This window comes from Bubalus kerabau, chromosome 3 (assembly GCF_029407905.1).
Source record: "Bubalus kerabau isolate K-KA32 ecotype Philippines breed swamp buffalo chromosome 3, PCC_UOA_SB_1v2, whole genome shotgun sequence".
NCBI classification, from domain to species: Eukaryota; Metazoa; Chordata; class Mammalia; order Artiodactyla; family Bovidae; genus Bubalus; species Bubalus kerabau.
Genome location: NC_073626.1, coordinates 16,693,731 through 16,712,190, shown reverse-complemented (window position 1 = coordinate 16,712,190; position 18,460 = coordinate 16,693,731). Strand labels below are relative to the sequence as shown.

Here is an 18,460-nt window from a genome sequence, read left to right as displayed (position 1 = left end):
AAGGGGATGACAGAGGATGAGCTGGCTGGATGGCATCACTGACTCGACGGACATGAGTCTGGGTGAACTCCGGGAGTTGGTGATGGACAGGGAGGCCTGGCGTGCTGCGTTTCATGGGGTCGCAGAGTCAGACACGACTGAGCGACTAAACTCAACTGAACTGAACTGAACTGTATGCATGCAGTGTTGAGGAATACTGAAACTGGAACCCAGCATGAGCACCATTAAGTAGATCCACATAACCCCAGATACTTGCACAAATCATTGAAAAGACACAAAGTATTCTGCAGATACTACATTAAGAACTGGAAATAAAAAGTAACAGCTTCCCCCCTCCAGTCCCCGCCCCCATAGAAAGTGTTGGGAGTCGTGAGATCTGGGAGAGCAGCAACAAAATAAAGACTGAATCTGTTTTTTGGCAAAGCCTGTAGAATATTAGAAACTCAGTCGCTGTCCCAGGTGTCACCATTCCAGCATTTTAAGTTCACTTCTTTCTACTCATTCTAATCAGTGGCAGTAATTATTATAGACAGAGTGAAGTGTAAATACCCTAACAGAGGTTTATCAAGGGTGATTCTAAAGGAGCCCTGTACACTACAAATAATTGCCTTTAACACAGGATGTATAGAAAACAAAGAGGAACATTACATTTAAGGGCAAATTCTTCAGCAACCAAAAGAACAGACTTGAGATTTGTTAAAGTAATCAACGGGTTTTATTTCCTTAGAAATGAAAATATTCAGATCTAAACTTTGAAAGCTACTGTCAACAATATTTCCTCAGAGCCCAAGGGAGAAGGGCATGGGTGAGACAAAAGATGGAGGAAGGCAGAGACCACCAGGAAGAGGTGGGGGAGGGGCCCCTTGTTTTCCGACTTGGTCGGTTACACATCAGATCTGGTGACAACACTGAGGGGACCAGGTCCAGGGATGTGGGTGGGGAAAAAGGAACAGCGAAGCTTAACTACATAAACGAGCCATGAAACTCCAAGTAGAAAGGGAACCACCTAGTTCATCTCAGAAACGGGTAACTGCAACGGTAAAACTGGGAGAGTGGAGGTACCCAGTTCTTTTATACCTGGGTGATGTTTATGACTTGCGGTGGCCTTGAGGCTGGGGGAGGAGGGAAAGGGGTGGCCAGGGGTCTTCCCAGAACATCCCGTGAGCTTCTAAAGATCTAAAAGGGGACAGATGTTCCTCAGCCTTACAACCCAAGAAGCTGGGCGAAGCTAAGCTTCCGCTCGCGCTGACAACCTGGAAGCGCCCACCTTATCTGATGAAAAACTACAACTCCCATAACTCCCTGGGTCAGCAAAAAGGGAGGCCCTCCGCCAAAGCCGTTCACTTTCTCAGAATCTAGGCCGCAGATACCGTAGGCCTGGGAGGAGTGGACGCGAGCTCAGCAATACGCCACCCTCCTGCCATCCCCACCACCACAGCTTGAGGGTTGCCCCTGCCAGGTCCCTGGAAGTGCCCCCCGGCTCCTTATCCTTCACCCCTTCCGAAACTCCCGGCTCTGATTGCAACGTGGACTCCAGAAGGCCGGGGCGGGGGGTGGGGTGGGGGAGGGACAGAGGGGCATCAGGAGGTGGAAAACGGCCGGTCTGGGCTCCAACAGAAGCCTTGGCAAACAGTTCCAGGCAGGGAGGGGCCACGGTGGTTTCAACTCGCCCCAGGGAGCAGAGGCGCTGACTCAGATCCCAGGGTGTGGGGGCGCAGAGGTGAGGGCCTGGTGGGCTGCCCTCTCTGGGTCAATCCCCTAGGGCCGGGCGGGAGAGGCAGAGAGGGCGGTGGAGAGCAAGTGGGGTGGGGGAGGCGGTCCCAGTTTGCAGGCCATGGCCAGTTCCCCCTGTGACAGCCAGGCCTCAGCAGGAATGGGGCGGGGGGGCTCTTCTGGAAACTTTGGTGACTACTGGCTCTCGTGGCCGCCTCCGACGCCTGGGGCCTGGGCCTCTTTCTCAGCGGACTCTTCCTCTGGCTCCTGCTCCATCGCGGGCAGCCCCCAGGCCAGGCCCAGCCCGGAGGCGGCGAGGTCGTTCTCCGCCTCCACAAGGAGCGGCCTCGCATCCTCGGCCTCCTCGGCGACAGCGGCCGCCTCCTTCATCTCCTCTCCTTCTTCCGGATCAGCCTCCTTGGGACGCTTGGGGATGTCCTCTGGCGGGTCCTCGGCGGTCCTCTTCAGGGTCTCCTTCTCGTTCTCTTCCTCAGCTGGCAGGTCGACACCCAGCTTCCCTTGATCACCGTCGCCGCCGCCGTTGGTGTGGCTCTTCGGGTCCTCGCCGCCCTCGGCGGCCTCGGGCTCGGGCTCCTCAGGGCAGCTCTTCTCCAGGGCGCACTGGTAATCGGAAGCCTGGACGGTGGGGTTGTTCTCAATCTCCCACAGGCCCTCGCTGAAGCCCCGCCTCTTATTCGGTTTGCCAAACTTCTCCTTGGACTCCTCGTACGGGAAGAGGTGCCTGGGGCCCAGGAAGGCCGTCTCGTGGGTCCCGAAGAAAAACACCTGGTAGCGGTTGGCCTCGGCCGTCTGCTCGATCCTGGCGGGCCAGTGGGCGTAGCCCTTTAATTTGGCGAACACCAGGTCCCCGCACTTGTACTTGCGACGGTAGAATAGCGACATGACTGCGGACAGGGCCTCAGCGGCCGAGAAAGGCGACCCACCGTGGCTAGCACGGCGGCGGCCGCTGGGCTGAGACTGCGCGCGCCTCGCCTCGAGGGCCCCCCACCACCACCACGCGCCCCTGTGGGCTCAACGCTCCGGCGCCCTGAGAAGGTTCTAGTGCGAAGAGTGCCGTATCTCGGAGAGCCTAAGCCTGTTTGGACCCAGCATTGACGCTGGAGTTTTTCTAGAATGAGAGCTTGAGGAGCTTGGGTGTCCCAGGTGGTGGCTCTGCTGTGCCAATCCATCACTAGGCCTCGTTTATTGTGATAGCCAGAGGGGCCTAGAAGGGGAGACATGAGGCAATGTGGCGAGACAACGCAGTGACAGGACGAGCACCCATTTCCGTGAGACTAGTCACAGGTTAGGGCACATTTGCAGGATCGGTGGGGATCCCGATCTGCTCATGACAGAAAACTCCATTCTCGCCTCGGGAGATTCCCTAAGTCAGTGGTTTCACCCCATTTCTGATTTCCTTGAGAGCTAATGCTGGTGCCTGCAAGGGGATTCAAAAACAGTGGAGTCAGCCACCTTGATAGGACGGCTAGAAGGCGACTCTTTTGGAAACCAGTGTCCTAAATAGTACTTTGGGGGAGGAGGCGGTGGCGGGGAGGGGGCGTAGGGGTGGGGTCACGAATGTAGAGAGGCATCATGACCATGTCCAAACTGGCCATGTACTTTAGATGGGATGCTGGGCATGACTTTTTACCCTTTCAACTATCCTTGCATATTTTAAGAGATAAGTCTATGTGTTTATAACATGGAAAGAATGTCAAATGCTCTCAGTATTTTTCTAGGAGAAAATTGAGCTGAAGAATTAGATAGAGGTCTGTTCATATCAGATATCTTGTTGGTATCTGGAACTTCTTGGTTGGGGGGTTGGGGGTGGGGTGGGTGGCACAGACTAAAGAAAAAGCATCATCTAAAGGATAGACTTTTCTCCTTAACTGATATTTATGGGAGTTTCCGTGTAACTGCCCTTGTTACACGTTTGTCTACACTTTTTTTTTTTTTTGAGCCCTGCTAAGGCAATGGCACCCCCACTCTAGCACTCTTGCCTGGAAAATCCCATGGATGGAGGAGCCTGGTGGGCTGCAGTCCATGGGGTCGCTGAGAGTCGGACAGGACTGAGCGACTTCACTTTCACTTTTCACTTCCATGCACTGGAGAAGAAAATGGCAACCCACTCCAATGTTCTTGCCTGGAGAATCCCAGGGACGGGGGAGCCTGGGGGCTGCCGTCTATGGGGTCGCACAGAGTCGAACAGGACTAAAGCGACTTAGCAGCAGCAGCAGCAGCTAGCTATGAGTTTGCACTCTGAAACCTAGCCAAATTTGTCATAAGGGCTGTTATGACAAAGATCTTTCAGTGTCAATTACACAATTTAACTACAAAGGTTTTTTCTTCTTTTTTTTTTAAAGGTAACCGACAGTGATTAGTGGAGAATTAGAACCACTGCCCGCCCTAGTTGAGCATGACTTTCAGCAAGAGGATCACAGGGGTATAAGCCAAACATCAAAGACTATTGGAGAGTTGGATCACTGCAGGTGAACAGGTAGGCATTTGAGACAAAAACACAAACTAAGGAGAAGTGAAAAGATCTAGTAAAGAAGGATCCCAAAGGGTAATAGATATTCTGTTAGGCAAAAGGGTGTAATTTTTGTACTGCTACCCGTTGCCCACTAATACACTGTGTAGTGCTAAGGGTTGGCATAAAAGATGCTGATTTTGAGAACTTTATAACTTAAGAGCGAAAGCATCAGGGACATCATTAGGAGAAATGCAAGCTAGTCTTCAAGTGTTAAATCATGTGTTCTTACATAAATATTGAAGGCATTCCAGGAGAAACCAGTGGGAGTGTGGTATCCTTCACTTGTTTACCAGCCTTGTAAAGCTTGGAATAGATATAATCTTTCTGAGCTTCTGTTATAAGATCTTAAGGTGTTTAAAGTAATATTTAGAATTTCCCTCAGGATTTTTTAATATTTATTAATGAGATTATGGGTATGAAAGTACAGACAATGGGTATAAAGTTCTAGAATGTACTAAAGAGTATGTCATAGAATTTCACTATGGATAAATCGGGCTATTATTATTAGGCTAAATGAAGGAAAAGGTATGTCAAAAAGAATAGAGTCATGACTAAGGACACTGAAGAATGAAGAAAGGTTACCTACCAACCAAATTCTCTATTAAGCTTGGAATTCCATATGGCATTATTTATCAGCACAATTTCTATATGAAACAACATAAAAGTTTTTCCTACATGGAAATATTATTTTTTTTAAGCAGTGTTCTTTAAATTTATCACCTACATATGTGCTAACTCCATTTGTGTCTGACTCTTTGTGACTCTATGGTCTGTTAGCCTGCAAGGTTCCTCTGTCTGTGAGATCTCCAGGCAAGAATACTGGAGTGGGTTGCCATGCCCTCCTCCAGGGGCTCTTCCTGACCCAGGGATTGAACCTGCATCTCTTACAACTCTTGCACTGGCAGGAAGGTTCTTTACCACTAATGCCACTGGGAAGCCCAAATTTATTTACTGCTGCTGCTAAGTCACTTCAGTTGTGTCCGACTCTGTGTGACCCATAGACGGCAGCCCACCAGGCTCCCCCGTCCCTGGGATTCTCCAGGCAAGAACACTGGAGTGGGTTGCCATTTCCTTCTCCAGTGCATGGAAGTGAAAAATGAAAGTGAAGTCACTCAGTCATGTCCAACTCTTGGCGACCGCATGGACTGCAGCCCACCAGGCTCCTCCATCCATGGGATTTTCCAGGCAAGAGTACTGGAGTGGGGTGCCATAATGGTAGCTAATTCCTAAAAGGGGAGGATAAGAGGAAGGTTGAGCAAAGTTGAATGCATTTACAGAGTTGGATATCATTTTGACAGATACCCCATTCATTTTGTGCCTGCATGCTCCCTGATGGAATTAAATAACAGGATCTTGGCTTCTTTTACCCTTGAAACCAACTTGTTCTTAAAGTTATTGTCTATCTTTTGCTCAAAGTGAGGAGACTACATAAGTAGTGGTCATGATAATTTGGTTAGGTCTATATTTGGCTATTATATAAACAAAGTACCCATGAGCAACTCTCATTATTAATTTTCAGAAACTAGATCTCCATGAGCTCACATATTTCTAATGAAATCAAATGTACCAAGAACATCTATTTGTAGAAAGGACTTAATTGCAGCAGCAGCAGCAGCAAACCTATCAAAACACCTTAGATTCCAGAACAGATAACACATCACAGTTTCCTTTTCTGGAAAACTAATGATAGGATTTAAAAGCTGCTTGGTAACAATTATGAAACATGGGCAATAAAACAATGTAATTGTACAAGAGAGAGAATAGATATCTAATTGATGTTTTCTTGTTTAATTAGTTTTAAATTCAATTACTTTGGTGTAAACTATGATTTAAAATAAATGTAATTGTCTTCTATGTGCTTTTGTCTTCATTAAAAAATATTAGCTGCCTCTGGGTTTATACAACAGAAGTATTTATACACAATTGGTATTTGGGATCAAGGGTTTTCTTTTTGAAATGTTCTAGCAGACATAATCACACAAAAAATAAGCCCCTTACTCCACCATGGATAGAAAATCCCCCACCCTGCTTTCTTTAAAAGTCATAGGAGGTGAGCTACTTCTGTATTTATTCACTTCTTTTTATCAGGGTGAAGTGAAAGTCACTCAGTCATGTCCAACTCATTGCAACCCCATGGACTATACAGTCCACGGAATTCTCCAGGCCAGATACTAGAGTGGGTAGCCTTTCCCTTCTCCAGGAGATCTTCCTAACCCAGGAATTGAACCCAGGTCTCCTGCATTGCAGGTGGATTTTTTACCAGCTGAGCCACAAGGGAAGCACACTTAGCCTAATCTTTAAAGCCTCAGGGATTTCTGAAATCCACAGGATCTGCTGGGGGTGGATAAATTCCGTACCTGGGGGATGTCCCGCAACTAACGGATAATTTAAGGAATGTTCCTAAGGAGCTGTATCATTATCAATTTGAATGGTGTGTCAAGTCTGTGTCTAATTTGATGATGAGTTTGGGGTCGTGGGGAGAGATGGGAGTGCCGATTTTCCAAGTGATGTATGTGTTTATGTGTACTGGTGATTCAGGCTAGTCATAAATATCACAGGGTGGAGTGTCAGAAGGGCCATATAGAGAGATCAGAATTTAGGGACCTTGGAAAGAAAATGACCACTGTAAAATGAATAAATGTGGCTGGTTTGGAATATTTCATTATAATGATTTTAGGGCTTCCCTGGGGGATCAATGGTCAAGAATCCACCTGCCAATGTAGGAGACGGGTTCAGTCCTTGGGTCGGGAAGATGCCCTGGAGAAGGAATGGCAACCCACTGCAGTATTCTTGCCGGGAGAATCCCCTGGACAGAGGAGTCTGGCAGGCCACAGTAAATGGGGTCCCAAAGAGCCGGATATGACTTAGCAACTATACACCAGCACAACAACATACTGATTTGGGGATCACTTAAAGATTTTAAAAATTACTCTCTGGAAAATGTTTTAAATGAAAAGTATCAAATAATTTGAATATTTTTCTAATTTGAATCTTGCATGATAATATTTATTTGAGCTCTGCTATATGAAAATATATGAGGGTTTTTTCCTTTTATTTACATAATTAGCAAAGTTTAAACAAGTTAATGCTGGTGAATATTCAATAATTAGGTATTGGATGTATATAACATCATCTGTTTACACAATAATTATATAATTAGATGGTCATCTTCTGTGTTTAGAGTTTTTAAAGTATAATTTAGTTACTTGGAAATTCTTACAATATGAAGTTGAGTGAAAAGACAGGACAAAATATATAACATAAGTAATTTATTAGCCTACGTGAAACCCAGTTCCTTAAATCTAAAATGTGGATAATCTTGAGAGAAACACTGCTTAAAATAAGCAGAACAGTGTGTCAAGTATGTTGCCTGACACCTATTAAGTATTCAGTTACTATTAGCCATTGCTATTAAAATAGCCAGTTCTAGCTTTATCTTGGGCATCCCAGATGGCTCAGTAGTAAAGAATTGGCCTTCCAAGCAGGAGACACAGGTTCAATTCCTGGGTTAGAACATCCCTTGGAGAAGGAAATGGCAACCACTCTGGTATTCTTGCCTGGGAGATCCCATGGACAGAGGAGCCTGGCGGGTACACAGGGTTGCAAAGAGAGTCAGATATGACTTAGCAATTAAACAACAACAACAACATGCTCTATTTTGTTTTGTTAAAGTGTAATTTTTTTGCAGTATATGATACATATTTTTTCTTGTAACTATTATTTTCCCCTGTTCAAGTTGTTTCTTTAATTTTATTATCATCATATTTTTTTTTCTTATTTTTTGGAAAGGATGCATTCTTCATAAAATAAAAATACATTTTCAAAGATTTAAGATCAACAATGTCGTATCTATAACTAAATATGGAACTTGGTTTTGCAATTTCAGTTTTTTACTTCTTGCCATTACATTAAAATATCACACAAATTTGGTTAAAACAACCAAAGTTTTCAGAAAGTCAGGCTAAAGTTTTTGATGATGTAACTTCTGTCTTTATCTCAATTGTTTCTCAGTGGTTTCCTAGCTTTCATATATTGAAATTTTATATGAAATAATATTATCAAAATATTAGTCTTTGGGAATAAATAATTATAAAAGTTAAGGAAGTCATCAACAAGGTGAATAATAATGAAAAGGAAGAAAATTTTAAACTAAGATGTCTAATTTTGAATTAATGATAATGGTATGTGAAGCTGGACAATCATTTTGACTTATCAAGGTTTTGCTATTTTATTATTACAAAATGACTTTAACTTTTCACTTAATTTTCATTTAGTGATATCTGTATTGAGTTGATAGTTATCTTTTAACCAGAGAGTTATTGGAGGTGGGTGACTTTCTCCTTTTAAACATTATGAGAGAAATATTTGGCCTCCTGAAGAGATTAGGATTTTCTGTATTAGGGAACATGTATATTATTTATTGGAATAAATATTACAATATAAATATTATAGATAAAATGTGCTTCTTTTTTAAAAAATGTCCCACCATTCTTTTTCTCTTCCGATATTTATAACTTTAAACTCTAACCATGTAGGAGAACTTTTTTGAAGTTATCAAAAAGCATATATTCTGAGCTTTTTATCAGCTACCAACTTGTTTCATGATGGCTGAACCAAGCCTTTTGCTCTTTGAGAAAAAGCAAAATCAACAGTTTTCATAAAACAGATAAATTAAAAAATGCATAACTATTAAATTGAACAATGTTATGCTAATTAATAATAATTAGTTAATGATGCATAGGAGAATCCTTTGGACAGAGAAGCCTGGCAGGCTGCAGTCCATGGGGTCGCAAAAGTGGGACACGACTTAACAACTAAGTCACCACAATGACGCTTCAGTTGATTATAATTTTGAAGTAGTTGAGTTATTTTGTCTTCACTAATTTTAGCTGTTTCACACTTTTAAATATAACTGGAAAAAATAAAAGAATGAAAACATATAGCTTTTTCATATTGGGAAAGATTAATCTGGTTTTGTTCAGTTTTTTCTTTTGTTCACTTTATAGGACTCCTGTAAGTTGACAGGCAGTTTGTAGGCTGCATATATAGAAAACAGTGAAAACTGAAATCTAGACTGTAATGTATCTTTTAGGACATTAGTTCAGGCAATCCAGTTTATGAGTACTTACTATGTGGCCACCAGAAAGCTAGTGCTATGAGAAATATATCATGAGTGTAGAATATTTTAACCACACTAGGTGGTCTGTGTTATATCAGTCTTTTGATATATTTTCAAACATTATTTGTGATGTTTTATAATTTACACATATACATTTTCAATATACAAGAGCAATCTCAGTGTTAATAGTTCTATGTACTTGCTAATATTTTATCTATTTTATTTAATTAAAAACATATTAAAAAATTTTTTTTCCATGGTTTATTTCTAGATTTGTCATTTGTCCTTCCAGTTAGGTTTATTTCTGCTTTGTGCATTTCAAGGCTCTATTACTGTTAGTTGAGTTCAGTTCAGTCGCTCACTCGTATCCGACTCTTTGCAACCCCATGAACTGCAGCATGCCAGGCCTCCCTGTCCATCACCAACTCCTGGAGTTCACTCAGACTCACGTCCATCCAGTCGGTGATGCCATCCAGCCGTCTCATCCTCTGTCATCCCCTTCTCCTCCTGCCCTCAATTCCTCCCAGCATCAGAGTCTTTTCCAATGAGTCAACTCTTCTCATGAGGTGGCCAAAGTACTAGAGTTTCAGCTTTAACATCATTCCTTCCAAAGAACACCCAGAACTGATCTCCTTCAGAATGGACTGGTTGCATCTCCTTGCAGTCCAAGGGACTGTCAACAGTCTTCTCCAACACCACAGTTCAAAAGCATCAATTCTTTGACGCTCAGCTTTCTTCACATTCCAACTCTCACATCCATACATGACTACTGGAAAAACCATAGCCTTGACTAGATGGACCTTTGTTGGCAAAGTAATAACTCTGCTTTTTAATATGCTATCTAAGTTGGTCATAACTTTCCTTCCAAGGAGTAAGCGTCTTTTAATTTCATGGCTGCAATCACCATCTGCCGTGATTTTGGAGCCCAAAAAAATAAAGTCTTACACTGTTTCCACTGTTTCCCCATCTATTTCCCATGAAGTGATGGGACCAGATGCCATGATCTTCGTCTTCTGAATGTTGAGCTTTAGCCAACTTTTTCACTCTCCTCTTTCACTTTCATCAAGAGGCTTTTGAGTTCCTCTTCACTTTCTGCCATAAGGGTGGTGTCATCTGCATATCTGAGGTTACTGATATTTCTCCCAGCAATCTTGATTCCAATTTGTGCTTCTTCCAGCCCAGCGTTTCTCATGATGTACTCTGCATATAAGTTAAATAAGCAGGGTGACAATATACAGCCTTGACGTCCTCCTTTTCCTGTTTGGAACCAGTCTGTTGTTCCATGTCCAGTTCTAACTGTTGCTTCCTGACCTGCATATAGGTTTCTCAAGAGGCAGGTCAGGTGGTCTGGTATTCCCACCTCTTTCAGAATTTTCCACAGTTTATTGTGATCCACACAGTCAAAGGCTTTGGCATAGTCAATAAAGCAGAAATAGAGGTTTTTCTGGAACTCTCTTGCTTTTTCAATGATCCAGTGGATGTTGGCAATTTGATCTCTGGTTCCTCTGCCTTTTCTAAAACCAGTGTGAACATCTGGAAGTTCATGGTTCACATATTGCTGAAGCCTGGCTTGGAGAATTTTGAGCATTACTTTACTAGCGTGTGAGATGAGTGCAATTGTGCGGTAGTTTGAGCATTCTTTGGCGTTACTTTTCTTTGGGATCGGAATGAAAACTGACCTTTTCCAGTCCTGTGGCCACTGCTAAGTTTTCCAAATTTGCTGGCATATTGAGCGCAGCACTTTCACAGCATCATCTTTCAGGATTTGAAATAGCTCAACTGGAATTCCATCACTTCCACTAGCTTTGTTCGTTATGATGTTTTCTAAGGCCCACTTGACTTCACATTCCAGGATGTCTGGCTCTAGGTGAGTGATCACACCATCGTGATTATCTTGGTTGTGAAGATCTTTTTTGTACAGTTCTTCTGTGTATTCTTGCCACCTCTTCTTAATATCTTCTGCTTCTGTTAGGTCCATACCATTTCTGTCCTTTATCGAGCCCATCTTTGCATGAAATGTTCTCTTGGTATCTCTAATTTTCTTGAAGAGATCTCTGGTCCTTCCCATTCTGTTGTTTTCCTCTATCTTTGCATTGAGGGCTGAGGAAGGCTTTCTTATCTCTCCTTGCTATTCTTTGGAACTCTGCATTCAGATGCTTATATCTTTCCTTTTCTCCTTTGCTTTTTGGTTCTCTTCTTTTCACAGCTATTTGTAAGGCTTCCCCAGGCAGCCATTTTGCTTTAAGTACCTACATATTCTTTATTTTGATATTGTTTTACTTTCATTAGAATCTTCATTTTATTAGAATGAAATGATTGCCTTATTGAAGGTTGTTGCTTTAATTTCTGCTTTTGTATTAGCATGCTGCTTTTACTTTTTTTGATTAGCATTTCAGTGTTAACAGTTCTTTAAGTTTCCTTTGTCATTTTGTTTAGTTATACCTTTGAAACCAGGATATGGTCATCCCTCTGTATAGGCAGGGAATTGGTTCCAAGATAGTGTCCACCCATCTCCCCTGATACCAAAAATTCCCCACAGCTCAAGTCCATTATATAAAATGGCAGAGTACAGTAGCCCCTCCCCCATCTCGCCCCCTCACCCCAGCATCCCTGGTTCCACCTCTGTGGATTCAACCAGTGAAGTGAAAGTCAGTCATGTCCAACTGTTTGCAATCCCATGGACCATACAGTCCATGGAATTCTCCAGGCCAGAATACTGGAGTGGGTAGCCTTTCCCTTCTCCAGGGGATCTTCCCAACCCAGGGATCCAACCCAGGTCTCCTGCATTGCATGCAGATTCTTTACCAGCTGAGGCACTATGGAAGCCCAGGAATACCTAAGTGGGTAGCCTATCCCTTCTCCAGTGGATCTTCCCAACCCAGGAATCAAACCAGGGTCTCCTGCGTTGCAGGTAGAGTCTTTGCCAACTATGGATCAAATCCATAGACGCTAAACCCTTGGATACAGAGGGCCAACTGTGTAAGTAAATTGTCTTCAATCTAATATTTCATCAAGAGAATTTAACTTTCTTAACATGTCGTGATGAATTCTGTGTCTACCACTTCATTTTGTGTTTTTGACTTACACCTTTGTAGGATTTTCTTTTTCCCTTTCTGCTTTTCTGCCTTCCTGTAGGTCAGTAAAGTTCGTAATATAATCATTGTGTGCTGTGTGCTAAGTCCCTTCAGTTATATCCTACTGTTTGAGACCCTATGGGCTGTAGCCAACCAAGCTCCTCTGTCCTTGGGTTTCTCCAGGCAAGAATACTAGAGTGGGTAGCCAAAATCATTATCATCATTATTATTATTGTTTTCCTTTTTTGCTGGTTCCTCTTTGCTGGTTGGTAACTCTTCCTTCATTATTTTCAGTAATTATTATTTATTGCATATATAATTTATATGCAGAAGAATAAATTTTTAAACCCAAATTTAAAGACTTGAGCATATTTTAAGTAGCCCTAACACTCAACTTTGCAATTGTCTAAAATTTTACATTTTAAAAAGTTCATAATAGGTATTTTTGCAATTATTATATTTATCCACATATTTATCATTAAGTTCTTACACATTCTTACTTCAATAAAGGCAATGTGTCACGTAGTAATTGTTTTAATGATGGTGTGGAGTAGTAGATATACTCTCTTAGCTTTATATAGTTGAAGATATATTTATTACAACCTCATTATAAAAAGTATATTAGCTTGGTATATAATTCATATTTAAAATTTTATTCCTTTAATATTATGAGGGCATTATGTGTTCTAGCATTCATTACTGCTTCTGAGAAGTCTCCCATTGTGTGATCATTATTCCTTGCCAAGTGTCCTTTTTCTTTATCCTTGATATACTTCAGTTTCTTTAAGACAGGTATCGTTATCAACTTATTTTCATCCATTATAGTTGGTGGAGACTTTGAATTCATGTCTGACTTCAAAGGTGGCTCAGCCATAAAGAATCCACCTGCAATGTAGGAGCCACAGGAAATGGAGGTTTGATCCCCGGGTCTGGAAGATACCCTGGAGGAGGGCAATCCACTCCAGTATCCTTGCTTGGAGAATCCCATAGACAGAGGAGCCTGGCAGGCTACAGTCCACGGGGTGGCAAAGAGTTGGACACTACTGCGACTTAGCACACGTCCTTAATTCAGAAAATTCTTACATTTTTAAATATAGCCTCAGACATTTTCTCTGCGGGATCACTGATATAATTACATTAAATTATCCCAATCCATAGCCCATACTTCTTATACATGTTTTATGTCTCTATCTACTGTACTACATTCTGTAAAACTTCCCCAAAACTGTATTTCCATTTATTTATCCTTCATGTCTCATTTAAAGGTTACTCTAATTACGACCATTTCAAAAACAATAATTTTCATTTTAAGAATCTCTTAATTTTTTTATATTTGTCCTTCAATATTACATTTATATCTGTTTTGGTTTCATAATTTCTCATTCTTGAGTTACTCATTTCTCATTCCCTTTAGAGATTCTAAACATACTTATTTTAAAACCACTATTGATGTTTTTCTCTTATTTTCATTTAATCTGTCATGAGTTCATTTCCTGCTGCCAAGTGGTGGCTTGGCTCAAGGTTGCCTGGCTGCAAGGCTGTCTGCTTCTTTGTGCCTGTATAAGAAGCAGTGTTATAAGCACTGTGTCCCCCCAAAGTAGTAAATTAGGGATTTTTTTCAGCTCCTTTTCAGTGTCAAGAAGCTCCACAGTGAGACCAGCTCTAGTGCCCCATTGCACCCGAGGAACCACATTTCCTTCTGCTCCATGGAATCTGCCTTTCCTTGCTTCTAGTCTCAGATCCTAACAGACTTGCAGTGTTAGTTCCTCTCAGTATTTTTCATTTCCTCCCATTTCTGGTCTTTCAGTATGTCAAAGATATTTAATTGTATCTTTTATATTTTATCTGCTTTCTGCCATATGTTGGATCAAAAAGGGAAGGTCTCAAAGCGTGAATTTATAACATTTTAATTAGGTATCAGGAAGTTATAAAATGTCATGCATACCCTTCCCCTTAGCAGTCTGCAAATTAATTGAGGAGAAAAGATTCTCACATGAAACATTCTAGCAAGAAACATTTAGAGAATACAAAAGAGACTCTAATGAAAATAAAAACTTGTACCCATTTATACCAAAATAATCAGGGAAGGCTTTTTGAACATAGCAGAAGGAGTTGAGATTTTTCTTACAGAATGAGTAAGATTTGTAGGAAATATATGAATTTTAATTCTTTACAGATGCACTTTATTATGTGCCCAGAAGATGCAATATATGTAACTTCCATTAGTGGCTTTTCAGGAACTTCCATTAGAAAGACAGTGTGTTAAATTGTAAACCTCTGGGTACACACTCAAGTGGGACTATTAGATAATTTTAAGGGGGCCCTAAAATAGCTTCACATAAAACCTGTCCCAGTAGTCACTCAGTTTTGCAGAAGCTGATGCAAGAGGTGGAAATGTGTGCATACATCTACGTCCTCTAAGAAATGCTAAGATTATAACTACTATGTTATTGCATTTAAAGGAATATTCTTCCAGGAAAGTATTAGCAACAACTAATTGGATCAGTATTGATTCATTTCCCAGAGAAATCCAGTACCTAATGCTCAGTGTCTCTTACTCCTTCTGCCTGAATTTTCAGCTTTAAGCTACTTCATAAACTGTTCATATCCTCAGAAAAGCCTAAAAATAATTGCATTACATAATTCCCTAATATACCTCTGATGCCTGCTCATCAGGGCCCATACTAGGGGTTCAGCACACAAGCCAAGAGCCAGTAAATGAACAGTAACCAAAGGCAGGACTTTTCACAAATAGGCTCACGGTTTATTTAATGCCTGTGTTTAAGTCTCTCTTATTCATGCTGCACCGAAGTTCACCCAGCCATTTTACAGAAATAATGGATATATTTGGCCCTGTGCCTTGTTAGTTCTGATGGTTAGTCTGACTCAGACAAATAACATTCCAGGCAAAGAAAAATATGTAGCTCTTCTAGTGCATGGAAATGAGCAACTGCAGGCTTCAGCCACGGGCTATGGCAAGGTCTGCAAATGGATGACTAAATAGGTTCAAAGTAGGTGATGGAAATCAGGAGACAGGAAGATTAACCCACAGACTGGTCTGTTTTAAGTCAGCTTGACTTCCATTTATTGCAACCCTGACATTGGAATAAACCTATTAAATATATTTTCAAAATGCAACCAAGTGGTAAAACATGATACCTTACTTTAAAACTTTTTAAATTGAATGCACCTGGTGAGGCTCTCTATCAATTTATGTTAATACCACACACAAGCAAGCCAGGACCTAATTACCAATTAAGCAATAAAACTGTTTATAAAAGCAAATGTTCTCTGGGTCAAGTCCATGAAATATATATATAAAACATGTATGTACAAATATAAATGTAAATATATATACCCATACGCATGCTTGCATGCTCAGTTGCATCCAACTCTTTGCGACCTCATAGACTATATAGCTCACCAGGCTCATCTGTCCATGGAATTTTCCAAGCAATAATATTGGAGTGGGTTGCCATTTCCTTCTACAATATATACCTGTATACACATACTATATTTCTTAACCTTTGTTACAATTCTCAATATGTTATTGAATATGTGTTTCATAGAGATAACTTCTATGTAGTGATTTGATCATCCTAAACAACGAGAGGGATCCCATAATTATATAAAGTTCAGGGTCTTTGTAAGTCCAAAACAAAAATTCTTTAAAATGCATGAAAAATAATTGTTTCTTGAATGGTCATTGACTGAGTCCTCTCATTCTGAATGTGGCTGTTTATGATCACAAGCATTCACAAAGAGACAGAGTTCTGACTGAACTCACCCCAATCCACCCAATAAACCTTTCTCTAGAGAGCTGGTGTAAAAGCTGAAGGTCAAGAAACAGAGGGGCTCAAGAATCCGCCTGCCAATGCAGGAGATGGAAGGGATGCGGGTTTGATCCCTGGGTCTAGAAGATACCGTGGAGTAGGAAATAGCAACCCACTCCAGTGTTTCTTGCCTGAAAAATCCCATGAACAGAGGAGCCTGGAGGGCTGCAGTCCAAAGGGTCTCAAAGAGTCAGACACAACTGAACTACTAAACACGCACACACATACACACGTATAGGTTGTGATTCCAACAGATACATGTTAATATGCAGCACTATTTCCACAGTGTTTCACTTATTAATTTCTCTAGTGATAAACACCTGTACTAATCTCTGTCTAGGTATCCATCCATTCGTCCATATTTTATCTTTTTAAACAGTTCAGTCATCGTGTTTTTTGATGATTTTTCCCTCCCATGTAATAGAGTGTTAATGCAATTTTCAATCTCTGTGAGTAACATACAATGAAATCTGCTCCAGCATCCGAGAACAATTGTCTTCAAATGTGAAGAAATAAGTGCTGGAGTGAGTTTCTTGGTCATCCAGATTATGCTCATTTAAATATCTTCAATATGGTTGCAAACTGGACCAGAAGTCTATTTGGAATTGAAAGGCTGCCTTTGTCACACACGGATGTGCTAAAATCTCTTACATACTGTGGGTTAACTTCAAGTTTATATCCAAAGAATTCTTATTTCTTTCAAATATTGTTCACACTTCCAAATGTCAATTTTACATACTTCTCTTCTGAATTTGCCACTGAATGTATTATTTTGATTAGTGTTGTCAGGAAGTACCTAAACATTTTTCCTTCTTGATTGGTATTCAGCAAATTCTTTATTAGTCCCAGGCTGCTTTGGTACATTCAGGAAAGTGTAAAGAAGTATGGGTTCTAGATCTTGCCATCTTTCCTACCCTCTAAATCAGGTGTCCCCAACCTGTGGGGTCTAATACCTGATGATCCCAGGTGGAGATGATGTATTAATAATAGAAATAAAGTGCACAATAAATTTAATATGCTTGAATTATCCTGAAACTATTCCCCATTTTTGGTCTGTGGAAAAATTGTCTTCCACGATACCAGTCACTGGTGCCAAAAAGGTTGCTGCTCTAAATTACTCTTGGGGCACTTCCCTGGTGGTCTAGTAGGACTTCCCTGGTGGTCCCCTTTCAATGTAGGGGGCCTGGGTTCGATCCCTGGCCAGGGAGCTAGATCCCACATGCTGAAACTGTGGGACCTGGCTCAGTTTAATAAATAAATATTTTTAAAAAATTACTCTTGGCCTCAAGTTTTTTCATCTGTACAAAAAAAGGGGCAGGACTAAATCACTGATTCTAGTAGGAGATGGATATAACAAAATCACTGATGAGACAATATGAGCATGTCTGTCAATAGTGTTTGTGACATGGACTCAAGAGTCAAATCTCAGCTGTTCCACTTATTTAGTTTTGTGATTATTATTTAATTTTTGCAGCACAGCGTGTCATCATGTAAGTGAGGGAGAAATTATGGTGGTAAAAATATAATAAAAAATCTCACTCATATGCCTTTATGTGAGTGTGTGAAAATTAAATGTAATAAATTCTGTAAGGCATTGAGTTTATACTTCAAATGCAGTGAGCACCCAGTAAACATCAGCAACAACTGTAAAATGCCAGCATTACTGTTGCATCAAAATGGTGTGCAGGACTGCAGAGCTAAAACTATCATATAATTTATTCAGATATTTGACATTTATTGAGCACCTCCTAAGTGCCTGACATTGTTCCAAACACTCATGTTATACAATACCTCCACCCACAGAGTTTACTTACATTTTAGTGGGAAACACAACAAAAATATGATATGACAAGAAATAATGGAATATTGCCAACATGACATAGAGTGAAAAAGGCCACAAAGGAAAATGAAGTAGGATAAAGGAATACAGAATGATTTAGGATGGTCAGTGTTCCTTTCTATAAGGTAGTAGGCAAGGCTTCTCTGAAGAGGAAGTGTTTGAGTAGAGGTGACTATACAGATAGCCGAGGGAAGAGCTTTCCCAGCAGTGGGATCAGGATATGCAAAGACCCTGCATGTGAGCAAACTAGCTGTGTTAGAAAGAAAGCAAGAAGGTGACTACCGATAGGGAGAGGGTAACCTGATACAGAGTGGGTAATTGTAGGAGATAAAGACAGAGGTGTAGACA

General features: G+C 41.2%; 1 protein-coding gene across 1 annotated transcript; it reads right to left on the bottom strand.

The window, feature by feature from the left end:
• Window positions 1-790: 790 nt before the first annotated feature.
• HDGFL1 (HDGF like 1) lies at window positions 791-3,064 on the bottom strand. The gene has a single exon (XM_055570771.1). The coding sequence runs from the start codon at window positions 2,614-2,616 to the stop codon at window positions 1,909-1,911; it is 708 nt and encodes a 235-aa protein (XP_055426746.1). The 5' UTR covers window positions 2,617-3,064; the 3' UTR covers window positions 791-1,908.
• Between the last annotated feature and the right edge of the window lie 15,396 nt (window positions 3,065-18,460).

Coding starts and splice junctions, on each gene's coding strand:
- HDGFL1 (XM_055570771.1), bottom strand. CDS start 2,616: ATGTCGCTATTCTACCGTCGCAAGTACAAGTGCGGGGACCTGGTGTTC.